Raw genomic sequence first — 18,892 nt, forward strand, 5'->3', positions numbered from 1 at the left:
TCTGTATACAATTTCATCTGCAAATGATAAGGTGATCAGGCTGACCTGACTTGGTGTGGTATATATGGTGTGTGAGTCTGTTTAATAAATGTTCCAGATTTTATACAAGCTATTCTTGGCATGTTTTGTATGGGGAGCGGCTAGAATATCTGATATCTATGTTCAAGACTGAAGGAAGCGGAATTCTGACGGAAGCCCACAAACAGTGTGGGTCGTGGTTCCATTACAATCTCTTTGCTGGATATTGGGGATGTATCTTGCTGGATATAGGATGTCTCTTGCAGAATATAGGATGTCTCTTTGCTGAATATGGGCCCATCTCATTAGCAAAGTTTTTTTCCTGGTGGAAGGTGCCACCAAAAACAGTTAGGGAGAACTTTTTTTTAAAAATAGTTTATTTTAGTAGGACACCAGCCGCGGAGTGAGCTGTGGGCCGTATAAGCCGACACAGATTCTGTAGCGCTGGCTGCAGCCCTTACAGAGTGGAAAGGGGAGTGATATCATCTGCACTCCACCACTCTGTGCAGACCAGATCGCATGCTTCTTTTTGGTGCCAGTTGTAGCTGTGAGGAAGAGCTGCAGTACAATGTGCTAGCCCGCCCTGCTTGCTCACTTAAGCTCATTATTCAGTGTTGCTGGACAGGGGCGGTCTGTTAATGCTGCTTGCATATGGGGCTGCCTGGCTGTCTCTTTTCTGGATATGGGATGTCTCTTTGCAGGATATGGGACGTCTCTTTGCAGGATATGGGGCTATCTCTTGCTGGATATGGGGGCTGTCTCCTGCTGAATATGGGGCTGTCTCTTTGCTGGATATGGGATATCTCTTTGCAGGATATGGGGCTGTCTCTTGCTAGATATGGGCCTGTCTCTTGCTGTATCCAGAAAGAGATATGGGCCTATCTCTTGCTGGGTATATTGGCATGTCTCTTTGCTGGATATGGGATGTCTCTTTGTTGGATATGGGAATGCCTCTTGCTAGATTTTGTGTCTTTCTCTTTGCTGAATATGGGGATGTGGCCCTGTCTCTTTTATGGATATGGGATATGTCTCTTTCTGGATAGGTGGCTTTCTCTTGCTGGATATGGGCCTGTCTCTTCACTGGATATGGGATGTCTCTTTTCAGGATAAGGGGATGTCTCTTTGCAGGATATAGGGATGTATCTTTGCTGTGTATATATAGGGCTGCCTCTTGCTGGATATAGGTATGTCTCTTTGCAGGATATGGGAATGTCTCTTGCTGGATATGGGGCTGTCTCTTTGCTGATAATATGGGGGTACCTCTTTGCTGGATATGGGGTTGTCTCTTTGCTGGATATGGGGGTGTCTCTTTGCTGGATATTGGCCTGTTTCTTGCTGGATATATGGGCTTATCTCTTTGCTGGAAATGGGACTGTTTCTTTGCTGGATATGGGAATGTCTCTTTGCTGGATATGGGCCTGTCTCTTTGCTTGATAGAGGCCCGTCTCTTTGCTAGATATGGGATGTCTCTTTGCTGGATATTGGGGATGTGTCTTGCTGGATATGGGATGTTTCTTTGCTGGATTTGAGCCTGTCTGCTGGATATGGGATGTCTCTTGCCGGATATGGGGCTGACTCTTTATTGATATGGAGCTGTCTCTTTGCTGGATATGGGCCTGGAATCGCCTCTGAGCTTACTTTGGTACGTGCTGGATGTTTCTAATGTTTTGTACATTTTAATACATTGCTTTAACAAATTCCATGAAATTAGTTAGCCCCTCCAAATTATACTTGTTTCCCTGTTCTCTAAAAGGGGGCAGTGCTAAGAGGTGTGTAGGGGTGGAGACAAGGGGCGGTCCTAGGAGCTGTTCTAGGGCTGCGTAGAGGCGGAGACAGATGTGCCCTGGGGGGACAGTTTATCTGAGGGAAAATAAAGCCCCTCTTATCAGTATCCCCACTCAGCTCTGCTGTGCTTAAGCATCTTAGCACCTTTTGTTTAACATGCTGAGCATAAATGTGTTATTATTTAACTATGGTGGGGCAGTATAGGGACTTGGGCCATCAAGGGAACATGCAATCTAGTCGCCACTTCACACTTTCACTTTTCGCAGCATCATTGCCACACCATCACAGGAAGCTGCATTAGGTGGACTTCACTGCCAAGAACAACAGGGATTTGCAAAGCCTTGCAGGAAGACAAAGAGAAAGCTGTAAGTGCAGATGCACCCATAATTAGGTTCTGTAGTACATATGTTTTCCATCGGAAGCCATATTACTACTTTAAAGTGAATCTATAGGCAAAATTCAAACCAACTCTAGTCATTTCAGCCCCTTATGCACCCAACTCCCTAAACGCCTCCAAAATGTATTTGATAAAAAAAAAAAACAACCTTTACATACCTTTTTTACAATTATTCAGTCCAGTCCAGTGATGTCAAAGGAGACTCCTCTATTTTTTACAGCTGCCGGGGGCAGGCATTCTTCTAATACTGGGCAGTGCACACATAGTAACATGTGACCACCACTCAGCCCTGGAGTACTATGAGCCCAGCCTGCTTACTGTGGTGCCTCTAGGGAGGCATGTAAACAGTACATTTTTTTCAAACTATGTTAACTGCTACTTTTGCCAGATTGCTCGGCATGTTCTAGAATGTGGAAACATAATGGATCTACTAGATAGATTAACAGGTAACAAAAAATGTTATAGGGAAACTAATAAAAAAAACAAAAAAAAAGCTTTCTTCAAAAGAACTGCCAATACTCATAGATATGCTTTCGGTCTGTGGTTTAAACCCCCATGTTGTCAGTAGTTTTACGGTATATTTTATAGTAGTATATTTTTAAGTTAAACCTGTGGTCCACCTCCCAGATAGAAAGAAACTATGCTGCAAGTTTGGAAATGACTCGCAAAGCTATTGCTAGCCTTGCCAGGCTTCATAAGTTTTTTGCACAATTGCAGCAAGTCTGCATTGTATGACTCCAGATCAACTTTGTTTGCAAACATTCTGCAAGTCTGCTGCAAGTTCTGGTTCAGTTATGTTGTGCAAAAGTCATCCCACCACAAGGGGTCACTGTGGCTGAATTTTCATGCTGTACACTTACAGAGCTCTTACCGTAGACTCACCACTGCAACTTTGCTCTTTCTAGAGACTTGCCATGCAAATTTGCTACAAATTGGAAAAGTGGCAACTGGAACTTGTGCTTCAAGTATTCTGCAAGTGTACAGCTTGCCAGTGGAAATGTGCAGCAAGTTAACAGACGTACACTTCAACACTGCAACTAATTTGTAGCAAGTTATTCTTGCTAACTGGGCTAGTGATCGTAGAGGAGGCATAATAAAGATGTTTTCTATTATCTCCACCAAGTTCTTACGGCATCCTAGCTACTCTTCTTATGTGCTATTCAGAGTGAGGACACTTACCACTAATGGAATTCAAACTACACTTTTAGGTTCTACTTGGATGAAAACATTAAAAAATGTTGAAATACTCACACTTCCCATAATTTTGAAGTAGTTATCAATGAGGGCTAAATGTAATTCAGAGAGCAAATACTTTATTAGGGGGTATCTGAAAACATCTCAGAATATACATTTTTCACCAATACATACAGTACGTATTTTTGACAAATGTCTGGATTGTTCTACAATATTGTGCAATGTTTTGCTCTGTTTCAGTGCTTTCCTTTTTTTAAATCCATTAACTTTTTCTGATGTTGAGAATTGCCTTTTTTTGTAAGAACAAAATATACTTTGACACATATGAACAAAATGCTTGGTGATGGGTCGTATATCGAGCCATTTTTCAGTTCTAGGTGTGTTCTTGCTAAGTAAACCAAAATCATGGGTAAATACAGTTCTATATTCAGATAAGAATTTAGATGTATACAAATCAGGGTTCATATAGTTTTAGAATTGTTCTATGGTTTATTCAAATGTTTTGTGGCTCATATTATCATTTTTATACTTTGTCAGAAAACATTGTTTTGTAATACTATTATTGGTCGAGATAAGACGCAAACCAAAAATTATGCTGTTTGTAAAAAATGCTGTATCTTCAATTCACTTTAAGAACATAAATCTGCAACAAAAACACTATGAATAGAGGCTCCGATGTTGCCTCCAGCAATGAAACTGCTGATTCTTGTGAGTGGCATCACAAAAGAAACATAGGAGACTTCAGTGCCAGGGGCTCTGTTTCTTTATAATCAAAAAAGAAAAATCCATTTGGTGCCTCTGAATATACAGCAAGAGCTTTTTCTTCTTGTTGCCACAAGACATTAATACAATTATTTGGCACTTACATATCCATGGATCCATAATTTCAACCACATTGTAGCAGAAGAGGTGGACCTGAACTGACAGAAATGGAAGGAGGAGTAGATGTGAGAGAGGGAGGGAAGGAGGGAAGTAGAGAGTGGCTGTGTAATGGAAAGCGAGAGAAAAGGCTATGAACGTATACAGGCACATCAACAGAGGATGCAAAGTCTGCCTTGGCTGTAAGAAGAGCTTTTGAGAGTGCAGCTCTGGGCAATATATGCCCCTTCTATGTCTTTTTCTGATTCTAGTGCGACATTTCTTCTGAATGAGGTAACCATTCGCCTTTCTTAACTGCCTTAGGGGGAAGGTTGGGGCTGATGTGGATGAGGGGATGAGGGTAAAATCTATCTGTGGTACACGGCTCTCCTTTCGGGATGTGCAGTGAGCCATAGCGCGCCTAATGCTTTTCAGTAAGCGTTCTCTTTTTCAGGATAATAAAGGAAAATTAAGCAGGAGACGGTAAACAATAGTATGAAAAGCCTTACGTAAAAGAGTATTGAAAAGGGGGATTTTTAGAAAAATCAAAGAATCGACCTCATGAGGGTGGTAATTATGAGTTAGGTGCAATGGTTTACAAAAAATGGGATTATAAAGTAATTGTAGCTCAAGGGTTTATGGTTTAAAAAGAAAAGAAAATGAAAAACACTATATTTTACGTAAAGGCTAATAAGGTTAAATGACTTACTGATTTTCTGGTAAGAGCAAGGTTATTGAATGTATCATGGAAAACGGAGGTGAAAACCTGAGAATATATGCACACAAATGTGCATAGATATGGTGCGTGTGTGTCTTTGTGGTACATATATCTGTGGGTACACTCAATGGCAACGTAATAATGGGAAAATGACAGAAGGCTTTGATAAACAACAAATGAAGTTGATTTAGCACTCAACACACAGGACTGACGAAAGAATGAAAAATAATCAGACATGACTGACTCTGGGAAAGCTGGCTGCTTGTCACGGTGACTGGTTAGAGCAAAGCTATGGGATGGTTGTTGTTAACTGTTACCTACGAAATTCTTTAACCTTGTCTATGTGCGCTCAAACCATGCAGCCTGAAGTAGTAAATATTACTGAATCTTACGTAATGCACCTTGCCTGATTTCATGGTCTACCCTCTGTTGTCTTATATGGCATTTAATATTTTCTCATAATAGCATTGCTTTTTATACCCCCATCTCTCCATCTGACATCAGACCGTCATCATGGCGTCCTGTTCAGCTAATCTTAAAGAATGGAAAGCTGAGAACATTTGACTACTTATCATCTGCTTCCTTATCTGAACCTACAGATTACAGATGTAAGGCCCCTGCTGTTTTTCTCAGTTATGTTATAATAATGTTGCCCATAACATAGTTGACTGTTACATGCTAGTGAACTGTAGGTTTTCTGTGCTGCTGTTTTAGTTCTTTTCACCAAACCTCAACTTAAACAAATATAATGGTGTACAGTATTCTAACTATAAAGCAAATGGTTAGGGTTTAATCTTGAAATAAATTATTTTAATATCAAACACATGAATTGAAACACTGCCATTAGTTTGATCTTGGATGGCAACACGTGTTTTGCTTTTTACTTTTTAGGCCTTCTCCATAAGGAGAGTGTAGCTAATAATGGTTTAGGTAAAGAAGGCCTTCTTGAAAGAACATGAAATGTAAACTGTAAGGGTAGATTTATACATGCATCTAAATCTCCCTTTCCTTTGAGGCCGATCTGCATTTGAATCCCACTCTAGAGGCTAAACAGGCAGTGAGGAAATAATGTGATGTCCTCTCATCACCAGTTTTAACCCCGAATTTACTCACAAATGTGCCTTACAGCATTTGTGGCACATCTCTATTTGTTTCAGTGTGTACCGTTTGGTGGGCTTGCTGCCCTCCGATTGCTACATGTCAGATAAACTTTGAACATGTAAAACACCCCATTCGCTCCCCATTGCAGCTTAGGGGAGGGGGGCCAGTTGGAGAAACCATGACTTAACTGTGAATTTTTACCACCCCCAATCAAATGTCTAAATAAAGCCTAAATGACAGTCAATTTTTAACTGAGAATTCTATCAATGAGTGGAATTAGACCCAATTAACAGAAAGATAATGTTCTGTAGTGCACTCTATAATTATACCCAAGATATGGGTATCCATAAGTTTTTCTGAGTGAGCGCCTTAATGTTAGGGTTGGCTGGCTTGCGGCGGGGCCCTTCTGTCAGTGGTGTACAATAATCTGTCTCTTTAAGAGTATAAGATGTATAGCTGCACGACTGCTAAGTAACGAGCAGTCTATGTGGAACTGGCTACCATGCCTGGCAGGTGACAGGTCCAGCTCCACACACTTGGTGGTTAGCAGTTCAAGACATCAGGTCCCAGAGGCTCAGTCTCTCACCTCTGGCCCACACATGTGGCTTGGTATCCTAGCTCTGGTTCACATACTATACAGTCTGTGGTATGTTCTGGCAGCAGGTCTGACCTCCCTCTGATGCAGGCAGACAGGCTCAGGCAGCAAGTCCCCTCTGTGTCACTCTCTCTGTCGTGTAGCTGTGACATGTCCTGCAACAGGTCCTCTCAGCACAACTTCCCTCCGCAAAAGCCCCTCAATATCCCAATATGGCCTGGTAAACACTCCAGTCTCTCCTCCTGTCTCAGCAGCAGTTTTGGCTCCTGAAGATTTGAGTCCATCCCTCCCCCATTCACTTGTATTGAGCTGCCCCTCCAGAGAACTACCAGTCTCAACATCCTTTGTGGCATCCTCCCCCGGTTGCTGATTGGGTCCTATCCCCCACTGCGAGTGGGAGTGGGAAAAAGAGAGCAAGGGATGGTAACAGAGCCCACTCTCACACAGATCCAGGTTGGGGGGGGGGGGATCTGAGCACACAGAGAGGCACAAGTCTCAACACTGCACAGCTGCTGTGTACTGTCCACAGCAGCTGGGGATGAGCAAGCCAGCACCTACAGCTCTGCAGCCTGCTCTTTCTTTCTGCCGACAGCTTAGTGGCAGAGGGTGGTGATAGGGGAGCCAGAGGATGACAGAGTCAGGTACACCCAGCTACACATACACTATATTACCAAAAGTATTGGGACACCTGCCTCTACACGCACATGATCTTTATTGGCACCCCAGTCTTAGTCCGTAGGGATCAATATTGAGTTGGCCCACCCTTTGCAGCTATAACAGCTTTAACTCTTCTGGGAAGGCTGTCCACAAGGTTTAGGAGTGTGTCTATGGAAATTTTTGACCATTCTTCCAGAAACCCATTTGTGAGGTCAGGCACTGATGTTAGACAAGAAGGCCTGGCTCCTAGTCTCCGCTCTAATTCATCCTAAAGGTGTTCTATTGAATTGAGGTCAGGAATCTGTGCAAGCCAGTCAAGTTCCTCCACCCCAAACGTGATCATTCATGTCTTAATGGACCTTGCTTTGTGCACTGGTATGCAGTCAGGTTGGAACAGGAAGGGACCATCCCCAAACGGTTCCCACAAAGTTGGGAGCATAAAATTGTGCTAAATATCTTGGTCTTAAGAGTTCCCTTCACTGGAACTAAGAGGCCAAGCCCAACCCCTGAAAAACAACCTCACACCATAATTCCCCCTACACCAAATGATTTGGACCAGTGCACAAAGCAAGGTCAATAAAGACATGGATGAGTGAGATTGGGGAGGAGGAACTTGACTGGCCTGCACAGAGTCCTGACCTTAACCCGATAGAACTCCTTTGAGCTGAATTAGAGTAGAGACTCGAGTTAGGCCTTCTTGTCTAATATCAGTGTCTGACCTCACAAATGTGCTTCTGGAAGAATGGTCAAACATTCCCATAGACACACTCCTAAACCTTGTGGACAGCCTTGCCAGAAGGTTTGAAGCTGTTATAGCTGCAAAGGCTGGGCCAACTCAATATTAAACCCTAAGGAGTAGGACTGAGATGCCCTTAAAATGAATGTGCTTGTAAAGGCAGATGTTCCAATACGTTTGGTAATATTGCGTATACATGGTTAGGCTGATCATAGGCTAGTTTAATTTTAAAAAGTACTTTTGATTACTTAACCACCCCCCATCCGCGCTACAGCCTATATACGGCTGCAGTGCGGACTTGTATTTTCAGGAGGCCGTTTTTAAACGGCCTCCCAGTGACACGCCCCCAGCGCGCTCCCGCGAGCGCGCTGCGGGGAAAATCTGTTTCGGCCGTGTCCCTTGGACAGATCGTGGTGAATGGCCAATCACAGCGGCCATTCACCACGTGATCGGGCCGTCCAATGAGCGATGATCTCATATGTAAACATATGAGATCATATCTCATCGCCGGCGCTCCTTCCTCACACGGAGCCTGCAGTGTGAGGAAGGAGGGGGAGCCTCACAGCGCCGGGGACACAGGAGAATGTAATCAGGGCACCGATCACCAGTGCCCTGATTACTAAAGGTAAAAATACACACACAGTGCCCCCCCATCAGTGCCCACAGTGCCCGCCATCAGTGCCCCCCATAAATGCCCACAATCAGTGCCCATAGTGCTGCTAGTCAGTGCCCATCAGTGCCTGCTCATCTAGGCACTGATGAGCACTGACTGGCAGCACTATGGGCACTGAGTGTGGGCACTGATGGTGCTGCCCATCAGTGCCGCTCATCAGTGCCACCCGTCAGTGTCCAGTGCCATCCGCCAGTGCCGCCTATCAGTGCCCATCAGTGCCGCCCGTCAGTGCCCAGCAGTGCCACCTGTCAGTGCCCAGCAGTGCCACCTCTCAGTGCCCAGCAGTGCCACCTCTCAGTGCCCAGCAGTGCCGCCTCTCAGTGCTCATCAGTGCCGCCTCTCAGTGCCGCCTATCAGTGCTCATCAGTGCGGCATATTAGTACCTCCTCATCAGTGCCCATAAGTGCCACCTCATCAGTGCCCATAAGTGCCACCTCATCAGTGCCCATAAGTGCCACCTCATCAGTGCCCATCAGTGCAGCCTATCAGTGCCCATCAGTGCCGCCTCATCAGCGCACATCAGTGAAGGAGAAACATTTATTTTCAAAATTTACTCGCAGAAAATAAGAAAAACTTTTTTTTTTTCAAAATTTTCTGTCTTTATTCTTTTTTTTTGTAAAAAATAAAAATCGCAGAGGTGTTTACATACCACCAAAAGAAAGCTCTATTTGTGTGAAAAAAATGATAAAAATTTCATATGGGTACAGTGTAGCATGACCGCGCAATTGTCAGTCAAAGTGTGAGAGCGCTGAAAGCTGAAAATTGGCCTGGATGGGAAGGGTGTTTAAGTGCACAGAAGGCAAGTAGTTAAAGGACCCCCACATTTACTTCAAGAAATGTTAGCTTTTAAATTGCAATTTGGGACTTTCCTTAAATAAAAGAATGGACTTTCCTGAATGAAAGCCATATTCACTGTTAGAAATCTGTTTATTTAACCACTTGCCGACCGCCGCACGACTATCTACGTCGGCGGTCAGCCCCTCACAGGCAAACTAACGTAGGGCTACGTTGCTTGCTTGTGAGGGTCTAGGGAGCGAGCGCGCGCCCCCGGGGGCGCGCTCCCGCTCCCGCGTGGTCACGGACCCCCCCGCGCGTGTGACCAGCGGACCCGATGTCCGCCGGTCACTCGGCGATCGGCGGGGGAGAGGGAGAATGTCAGGCAGCTTGTGTAAACAAACTGCCTGTCATTCTCCTCACTGCAAAGACACTGATCACTCGGATCTAGTATGTAGATCCGTTGATCAGTGTCCTTACAGCTGAAGCCACAGCCAATCACAGTAGAAACCACGCCCCCAGGGACACACACAGCCCCTCCCTCCCAAATAAAGTTAACCCCTTCACTACCAGTGTATTTTTACAGTAACAGTGCATATATATAGCACTGATTACTGTAGAAATGTCACTGTTAACCCCAAAAGTGTCAAAAATGTCAGTCAAGGGTCCGATCTGTCCGCCGCAATGTCGCAGTACCGCAAAAAAAATCGCAGATCGCCGCCATTACGCGTTAAAAAAAAAAACAACAAAAATGACAAAAATCTTTCCCTTTGTTAGTAAACGCGATAACTTTTGCGCAAACCAATCAAAATACGCTTTTTGCGATTTTTTTTACCAAACATAGGTAGCATAAAACAAATTGGCTGAAAATTTTAAAAAATTTTGATTTTTACATTTTTTTTTGGGGGAATTTCATATAAAAAAATGTGAAAAATATTGCTATTTTTGCAAAATTGACTCTCTTTTTTTTTTTATAGCGCGTGATCAAAAATGTGGCACATTACATTTTGCTATATAATAACATCAGAGATGTGAAGTCACTAATGTGATTGGACAGTTCCCACAAAAATACAAGATTTCACTTGGAATGTGGATGATACAGGAAGCAGTACGCTTTTGTTATACCACTGATCCTGAGTGTAAAACTTGGACTACAATTTTTTGTTTGAGAAATTTTAAGTATCAATTTAGAGGTCATTTTTAACATTGATGGAGTCACTTTAAAAGTTGCAGTAGACATTTATGTTAAAAAGTGTATCTACAGCCAAAATAAAAACTATTTTTAAATATTTTAAAAGATTAGGGAAGGCCTAGAACTCCTAGCAGGTTTTATTTCTGTAACACTGCCCCATAGGGATCAGTATAGATTTCCCTGGGTCTCCCTCTTATTTTCCTGCAGCCAGTTGCTTGGGTATTTTTATTCAACCAGGTACACACTTCGCTTGTTATCCAATGACCAATCTAAGGTGTTTTTTTGTATTTATTAGTAGAATTTGGATAGGAGAAGAGATTAGTGGGATACTACAACTTTAACTATGCACAGAGGAGGACAGGTCTCACTTGGCTTCGCTTGGTTGAACTGAATAGTAGACCCTCTGATGAACCATACAGGCTTTCTTTGGAAGAATAAGTCCTTTGCTCGATCTGGCAGCAGACTCAATGAACACTGATTCTTCAGGACACTAACCAGTATCTCCTTTAGCTGGCACTCATCCACTGACTTTACTAGCTTGAAGGGATGGCCCTCACTGAACAGGCCCCTGGACGTAGGTCTGTACTCCTAGCCAGTAGCAGGTCTTTCTAGGTGTATATCCCCCAGTCAGCTCTGCAGAACATCTGGGTTGCAGCTTCTGTGACTCTGGCCCACAGGTTGACTACCTGAGGCCACATGGTAGCCTGAACAGAGGAAAGCCAGTGACCCCCCATCCTCCAGGATCCTGCTCTCCAGCCGAAGACCCCGTGCACACATGCTCTTTTGGTATAAATACAGTCACCCAGCATGCCTTGAGGCCCGTTCCTCTGCCAATGACCAGGGCTGTATCTACACTCTTGCTCCCATTTGTGAGGTTTCCTTCCATTGTCCAATATGCCCCTTCCTTTTGGACCAGTGTGAAACAGGCAGACAACATGAGCAGCATCTGATCACACTGAGCAGACCCTATCAATGGATCACTGCTCCCTGTTAGGCAGAGAATACTTAAATTTGCCTGACAGTCCCCCTGTTAAGCAGGGAACCCCAAAAACTGTGCACTCTCTAGCACCTACCTAGAAGGGTGCTACACTTCTATCCGGGGCTCCTTTAGAGAGATTTCCTCTCTTTTTCTGTTCTTGGGAAAACATTTTACCAGACAGAATGTAACCTAAAATCTGACTCTCCTTCCTGATTGGCTGAGACACAGCAGCGGGCACCATTGGCTCCCACTGCTGCCAATCAAAGTCAGTGAGCGAATGAGGAGAGCGAGGGGGTGGGGCTGAGTCACAGCTCCGTGTCTGAATGGACACACAGAGTAGCAGCTTGGCTCGGGTGCCCACATAGCAATCTGCTTGCTGTGGGGGCACTCGGCAAGAGGGAGGGGCCAGGAGCGCTGGCGAGGGACCAGAAAAGAGTAGGATCTGGGTTGCTCTGTGCAAAACCACTGCACAGAGCAGGTAAGTATAACATGTTTGCTATTTTTAAACAAAACAAAAAAAAAGACTTTAAAATTACTTTAACTAAAATACAATTTTTGACTTCTGTGCTATTATTGGAGAGTTTGCTTCTCATGAAAAGGTTTTCTCTGGAACAATGTCAGGGGAAATTTCCCCCTGGAAAGCAGTAAAACCTGACAAGAGGTTCTAATATGTTACTATTCTATACAACAACACAAACTCACCTGCTACAGGGACTACTGTAGATGTGCCTACGAGGTATCCCAAGGAAGCTACACTACTCCCAAGGAATATACACTACTCCCACAGTTAACCTGGCATTTAGGGACAGTGCTGCTGATGTCCTCTAACCTGCAGCAATCTTCACAAATACTGTCAATCAGCTCCCAGCAAAGGAAGTCTTCCAAAGATAATAACTTACAGTATCTGTGGCTTGTACATGATCTGCTGAAGAGAGATGTAAAAGTTATTAGCGATCAAAGACTTCCTGTAGCGAAAGTTCATAATTTATAAGGCAGTTATATATGTTTTTTTTACCTATTGCATAACTATTCTTTTAACAAACAATAAAAGTCCAACTTCTGAATTGCTTAAACACCGCAAACATAGCATAGTAGCAGAGATTTAATTAGCTGGAGTTTTTTTTTTAAAAAACATGTGGAAAGCACATTCTGCCTGCCATTTTGGGAAAATCTACACCAGTGTTTCTCAACTCCGGTCCTCGAGGCACACTAACAGGCCAGATTTTAAGTATTACCTTGAGGAGATGCAGACTAGATACTGCAATCACTGAGCAGCAAATTATATCACCTGGGATGTATTTCAGTTTTCTTGCAAACCTGGCCTGTCAGTGTGCCCTGAGGACCGGAGTTGAGAAACACTGATCTACACCATATCAAGAAGTCTTCCTGCAGGTTTACAACAAGATAGCTCTTGCGTTCGGGCCTATACAGAACCCACAACTTGGTCCCCTTGGCACTCTGCACCCAAATACTATATCTTCCCGCTACCGCAGCCCCTGCATCCTTGATGTAACATCTCTGCCAACCAGCACCCCTGAGCCTCACAGCCTCCCTACACCCCTTATACAACCCTTATAGACCCTTTACCTTTCTGCCAGCTAGCCCCCCCGCCATTCAGCAATACTACCATTGCATACTCCATCACTGCTCAACATTGTCACCTTTACAGGGACATGCAAAGACTAGGTGTTCTATTTTTAAGCATCTGCTTATGTGATGACTTACCTCAGTTAGACGCTGGCCCATTTAGCCAATATGATCATCTGTTGAATATGAGCTCTTCATAGGCTTATTGGCTAAATTTTCCAATAAGGCACGGCAGTTCAATCCAACTTAGTTTTACTTGTAAAAACACAGTAAATGGATGTTACCTGGTCATATCAAAATGTAAATGGACAATGAACTTCCACAGATTGTGCCCACTACACCATGAAGGCTGGAAAATAACTGAGAAACATGAAGAAGGGATGGGTCTAGCTAAGGACTAAACTAACTAATGTAAACATGTAGGTAAACTGGATTATACCATTTTACAGACATTACATTGAAAGTTGTAGATGCAGTAAATTGACACTAGATATCAACACAAAGATATTATACATTACATAATAAAGTCCAAAGTAAAAGGGATGTATACAAAATAAGTGTTCTAGAATAGGAGTCTTGGAGCATGGAGTTTCTAGGCTCTCTGTCCACTTCCTCCTCCCTTTGGTGAAATCACCTCTCCCCAATGTAGTCTGTAGAGGCTAATCAGTCCTCTGGTCTCTGGGAACACTGCATACATTATTGCTTGGCCCTGCTCGGCCCGGTTTGCTTTTCCACTGCGTGGTACGAGTCGGCACCTTTCGGCACTGTATAGGCTCTACTTGGCTCGGTTTGCTTTTCCACTAAAGTAGTAAGTGGGTGGGATTACAACGATTCTCTGACCAATCAGTGGCAAGTAGTGACAAACAATCAAGGCTGCATGCAAAGGATTGTGGGATATGGTATAGGTACGGAACGCTTGGAACCACAACCGAAGTGGTACTGTTTAAGCAAGCCGTACTGAGCCGTAATATGTAGTGGAAAAGCACTGCAGTACCAAACTGTACCGAACCGTTCTAACATGTACCATGCGGTACCATGCAGTGGAAAAGCGCCAAAGCGAGCCAAACCGATCCGTTCCATGCAGTGGAAAAGCGCCATATGTGTGCTTCCAGGGGAAGGGGAAGGAGGTGTACACCTCCTGGCTGAGAGGAAGAGAGAAGCCAAACACTGAGCTGTCAGTAAAAACCCACCCACCATCTTCATTATTACAAAACCCCGTGGCTGCCATTTTCTAAAAGTCCAACATCCAAAATTATTATTTATTTATTTTACTTTCACAGTAAGCATTTTGTTTTAAATTTAAAATTGTTTAGTACACCTCCCTCCTAAACTATTGAACCTTCTATTTTATTATTTTGAGCATGTTATCCCTACATCAGACTGAAGCTAATTTTACTTGCTGTGTCCTTCTTTTAAATTAAATATAGAATACACTGAACAACTGCCAATGCAAGATTACTCAAACTAGTTTTTGGAAGTGTGAATGTCTTATTTAGAAATTCTTCCAACAGGTTTCCAGTTTGGCAGATAGAGTTAAACCTGTCAACTGTAGACAAGATAAGGGCTTGTGTTGACAGGCTTTTGATTGCTTTGGGTGGGCTTTTCATCCCCATACTGGTCTATAGGAATGCAATACCTCCTTCAAGTAGGTATAATGCAGGTCAGGTGGTGGACTACTACAGGTCAAATGTACCTGTCCATGAATTCCCAATGATCTTAGAAGCCTCTCAAACTGATGTTAAGCCAATGCCATCAACACAAGCCCAAAGCCCTTTGACATAGGACCATTCACTGGATACTGTTAAAAAAAATTGGCAGGGACTTACATACAAAGGTGCACATTTGTACCTTTGTATACAATCAAACATCTTTTTAAATCAAACATCTGTGTATATGTTTATGTATCGGAGTAGTCACATACTATAGTGAAATGCTTTGGCTTTGGTATGCAGATATTCACGTTTGAAAAGCAGAATCTTGAATTCCAATATATGGACAACATCTCTGACTTGAAAATAAACTGATTTGAACACATCTGCAGTTACGGAAGCATTTCTTCATACATTAAGTTAGTAATTAATAAATAAATTGGCCCCATGTATAGCCTAATTATATCTTTAACAGTTATTAGCTTAATAAGCCAAATTCTAAACTTCAGATTAAAGTGACCCTAAACTCTGGTTAAAAAAAAAAATGATTTTCAATTATGTTTTTTTAAAAACAAGTTTTTTCTATTACGCTCGGTCCCCTCCAAATTTCTTCTTTTTTTTTTTTTCCCTTCCATCATTTGACTTCCTGTTCGAGGGTGTCTATGTTTATTCTGCATGGTCCCACTGTATGTAGAAATGCAGCCACCTTCTCTTGCTTGCTCCCGAAATGGACTAGGGACAATGAACTATGGGATGTGTAGTGTGCCTAGTGTAGTGTGCCTAGTGTAGTGCACATGACTGCAACTAATGTAAACTGTTTGTCCAAAGCAAACAGAAGGGAGGGGAAAAACCGAGATTGGTAACTCACAGAGGATGTTACAAGGAGGCAGAAAAACACAGTAAGAAACAATTTCACAAAAGATACATTACAGGGCCGTTAAAGCGTTTGTTACCCCAACACCTCATATTCCTGATATGTGCCTGCTCTACCATGTATTTGTATGAGAAAGTATCCTGTTCTCTTTGTATTGCTTCCTTTGTGTGAAATCCCTGGTGATTCTGCCAGACTCTCTGCTTTCCTAATAAAAACTGACCCCATTAGACAAGAGAGCACACCGTGGTCAGTTTTCTAGCTATGCTGGGAACTCAGTGTACTCTCCTCCAATGATCAGACTTGTCCTGACACGCCCCCGCTACACAACCATTCAGTGGGAAGCTCAGTGTGCTGCTGCTTCTCCTCCCCCAGCTCCCATGCAGCTGAGAACAGAGGGAATGTGATCACTTATAAATAAGGGAAAAACAATATTAATAATGTTTTTATATCTATACAAAAAATGTTGCCTTTTATTTCTATTTTAAACTGAATGGGTTGTTTTACAAGGTGATCGTTTACAGTCACTTTTAAGTAGTGAATATGCATGGATCACTTTTGGAGAATACAGGTGTCGTTTAGCGCAACTTTAAATTATATAATGGTTAAATATATATAATATATATATATATATATATATATATATATATATATATATATATATATTGAAATATATTATAGCTATTTCCTATTCCAAGCACATATAAAAAAGATTTTACTTTTTTATACTTTACATATATTTTAATATCATGAAAGGTAAAGAGACATGGATAATAGCAGGAATAACATTAAATGCCAATGTCATATCTTTTTGCCCACTAAATTATGTATATTAAATTAAATCTGTCACAAAAGAAGCTGTTATTTACTGATCTCCAGTGTGGAAAATGCTAGCTGCCTGGCTATCATGTTGCCTCCCTTGATCCAATCTTTGAGTCACTGACTTAGGACAAGTATGAAGATAAGAAGTTCTGCCTTTTCTGTGACTTTTCTGGTGTGTATATTGGTTTTAGGTCAGTGACTCAAAAAGTAGAGTAGTTTGAGAAGTGGGTCAGGAATGACAGCCCTCTACTTTTCTTACAATAGGTTTACTTTAAATTACAAGATATATTGTGTCACCAGTCATAATGCCGGACAACTGGGAAATACAATGCCAGCTGAGGTGTGTCCATAGGGATGGTGAAAATGACTGATATCAAACTCCGGGATTACGTGACGTCATAACACTGCCCTTTTTCTTTGCTTCCCAAATAGAATCAGTTTAGGGAAAACTTGGTGTGTTGGGTTTATGCTCTACCTCTTAGCAGTCTGATCTAAGTAGATCAACAACTCCATTAGACATTCTAAATTCCCTTCAGGTGTTGATGTATTTAAGCCAGTGATAATGTGGCGAACTCCGTACTATTCAAGAAGGAATATTAGCTTGCTATTGTATAGTTGAAACGCTAAATTGTCAGCAGAATTGTTTCACTCTGATATCACCAAATATGAAACAACTGGAAGTCTGTGATGTTCCCGTAGGAGTTCTGAACGTTAAGAATCCATTTACCTATGTGTAGTGCATTCATTCTTGTGTGTTAATATGTATTATGTCATGTGTTAACAAGCATTGCATTAAGGCAGCCCATTGAAAATTTTGGTTTATTAACCACTTAAGCCCCGGAAGATTTTACCCCCTTCCTGACCAGGGCCTATTTTGCGATTCGGCACTGCGTGACTTTAACGGACAATTGCACGGTCGTGCGACGCTGTACCTAAACAAATTTGAAGTCCTTTATTTCCCACAAACAGAGCTTTCTTTTTGTGGTATTTGATCACCTGTGCAATTTTTTGATCATGCGCTATAAACAAAAAAGAGCGTCAATTTTGCAAAAATAACAATATTTTTCACATTTTTTTATATGAAATTCCCCAAAAAATGTAAAAATCAAAATGTTTTAACATTTTCGGCCAATTTGTTTTATGTTACATATGTTTGGTAAAAAAAATCGCAAAAAGCGTATTTTGATTGGTTTGCGCAAAAGTTATCGCGTTTACTAACAAAGGGAAAGATTTTTGTCATTTTTGTTGTTTTTTTTTAACAACAATGTAATGGCGGCGATCTGCGTTTTTTTTTTTTTTGCGGGACTGCGACAGTGCGGCAGACAGATCGGACCCTTGACTGACATTTTTGACACTTTTGGGGTTACCAGTGACATTACTGCAGTAATCAGTGCTATACATATGCACTGTTACTGTAAAAATGACACTGGCAGTGAAGGAGTTAACTATATTGGAGAGGGAGGTGTTAAGTGTGTCCTAGGGGCGTGTTTCTAACTGTGATTGGCTGTGGCTACTAGTGTAAGAACAGAGATCAACAATCCTACATAGTAGAACCGTCTGATCTCCATTCTTACACAGGGGAGACTGACAGGCGGCTGTGTTTATATTAGCCGCCTGCCTTTCTCCCGCTTTAACGGACGATCATGAGTGCCCAGCGGACTTCGGGTCCGCCGGGCACACGCGCGGGGGGGTCCGGGCACACGCACGGGGGGGTCCGTGACCGCGCGGGAGCGCGCCCACGGCGGCGCACGCTCGCTCCCTAGAGCCTCACAGGCTAGCGACGTAGCCCTACATCGCTTTGCCTGTGAGGGGCTGACTGCCGACGTAAATAGTCGTGCGGCGGTCGGCATGCGGTCAAAAGGCACATTGCCATGCGTTGCTACTGCGCACTGCAACGCATGTACATTGTCAACACACATTAGTGTGTTGGGGTGCTGTTCAAAGTGAACGGAACTGCAATGTGTCAACGTATTAAATGTTAACGTGTGTATTTCCACCAATTCATAAATGTAAATTTTACCTTAAGTTTAAAACTCCACATTTGTATGAAACGGAAGCCTTAATAATTCTTGAATTATAATAGCATTTGAAGAAGTCCTCATTTTTACCAAGTCCAGCTGTAAAATGTTACCCCTTCTTGTCAAACCTTCTTTACCCACTGCCTCGCCTAGACTCTATATCACACTAGATCAAACATCATAGCACCAGAAGGCCCACTGAGGCTGGACATGGAGCCTGAAATAACAGTTTTGCCAATTTGCATCTTAACACTAGAACCCATGACTA

At 42.7% G+C, this 18,892-nt stretch overlaps 1 protein-coding gene across 3 annotated transcripts in view; it reads left to right on the forward strand.

Annotated features, from left to right (window-relative positions):
- CACNB3 (calcium voltage-gated channel auxiliary subunit beta 3) overlaps window positions 1-18,892 on the forward strand; it is a 399,535-nt gene that overhangs the window by 53,400 nt on the left and 327,243 nt on the right. The window contains exon 1 of one of the 3 annotated variants that reach the window (XM_082245622.1): window positions 4,368-4,546. The exons of the other annotated variants lie outside the window; for them this stretch is intronic. Within the exon in view, the coding sequence (XP_082101748.1) occupies window positions 4,505-4,546 (42 nt within the window). The 5' untranslated portion in view covers window positions 4,368-4,504. Of the gene's footprint in view, window positions 1-4,367; window positions 4,547-18,892 lie in introns of those variants that run through there. 3 annotated transcript variants of the gene reach the window in all.

Source organism: Pelophylax lessonae, assembly GCF_965119305.1.
Source record: "Pelophylax lessonae genome assembly, chromosome: 2".
Taxonomy (NCBI): Eukaryota; Metazoa; Chordata; class Amphibia; order Anura; family Ranidae; genus Pelophylax; species Pelophylax lessonae.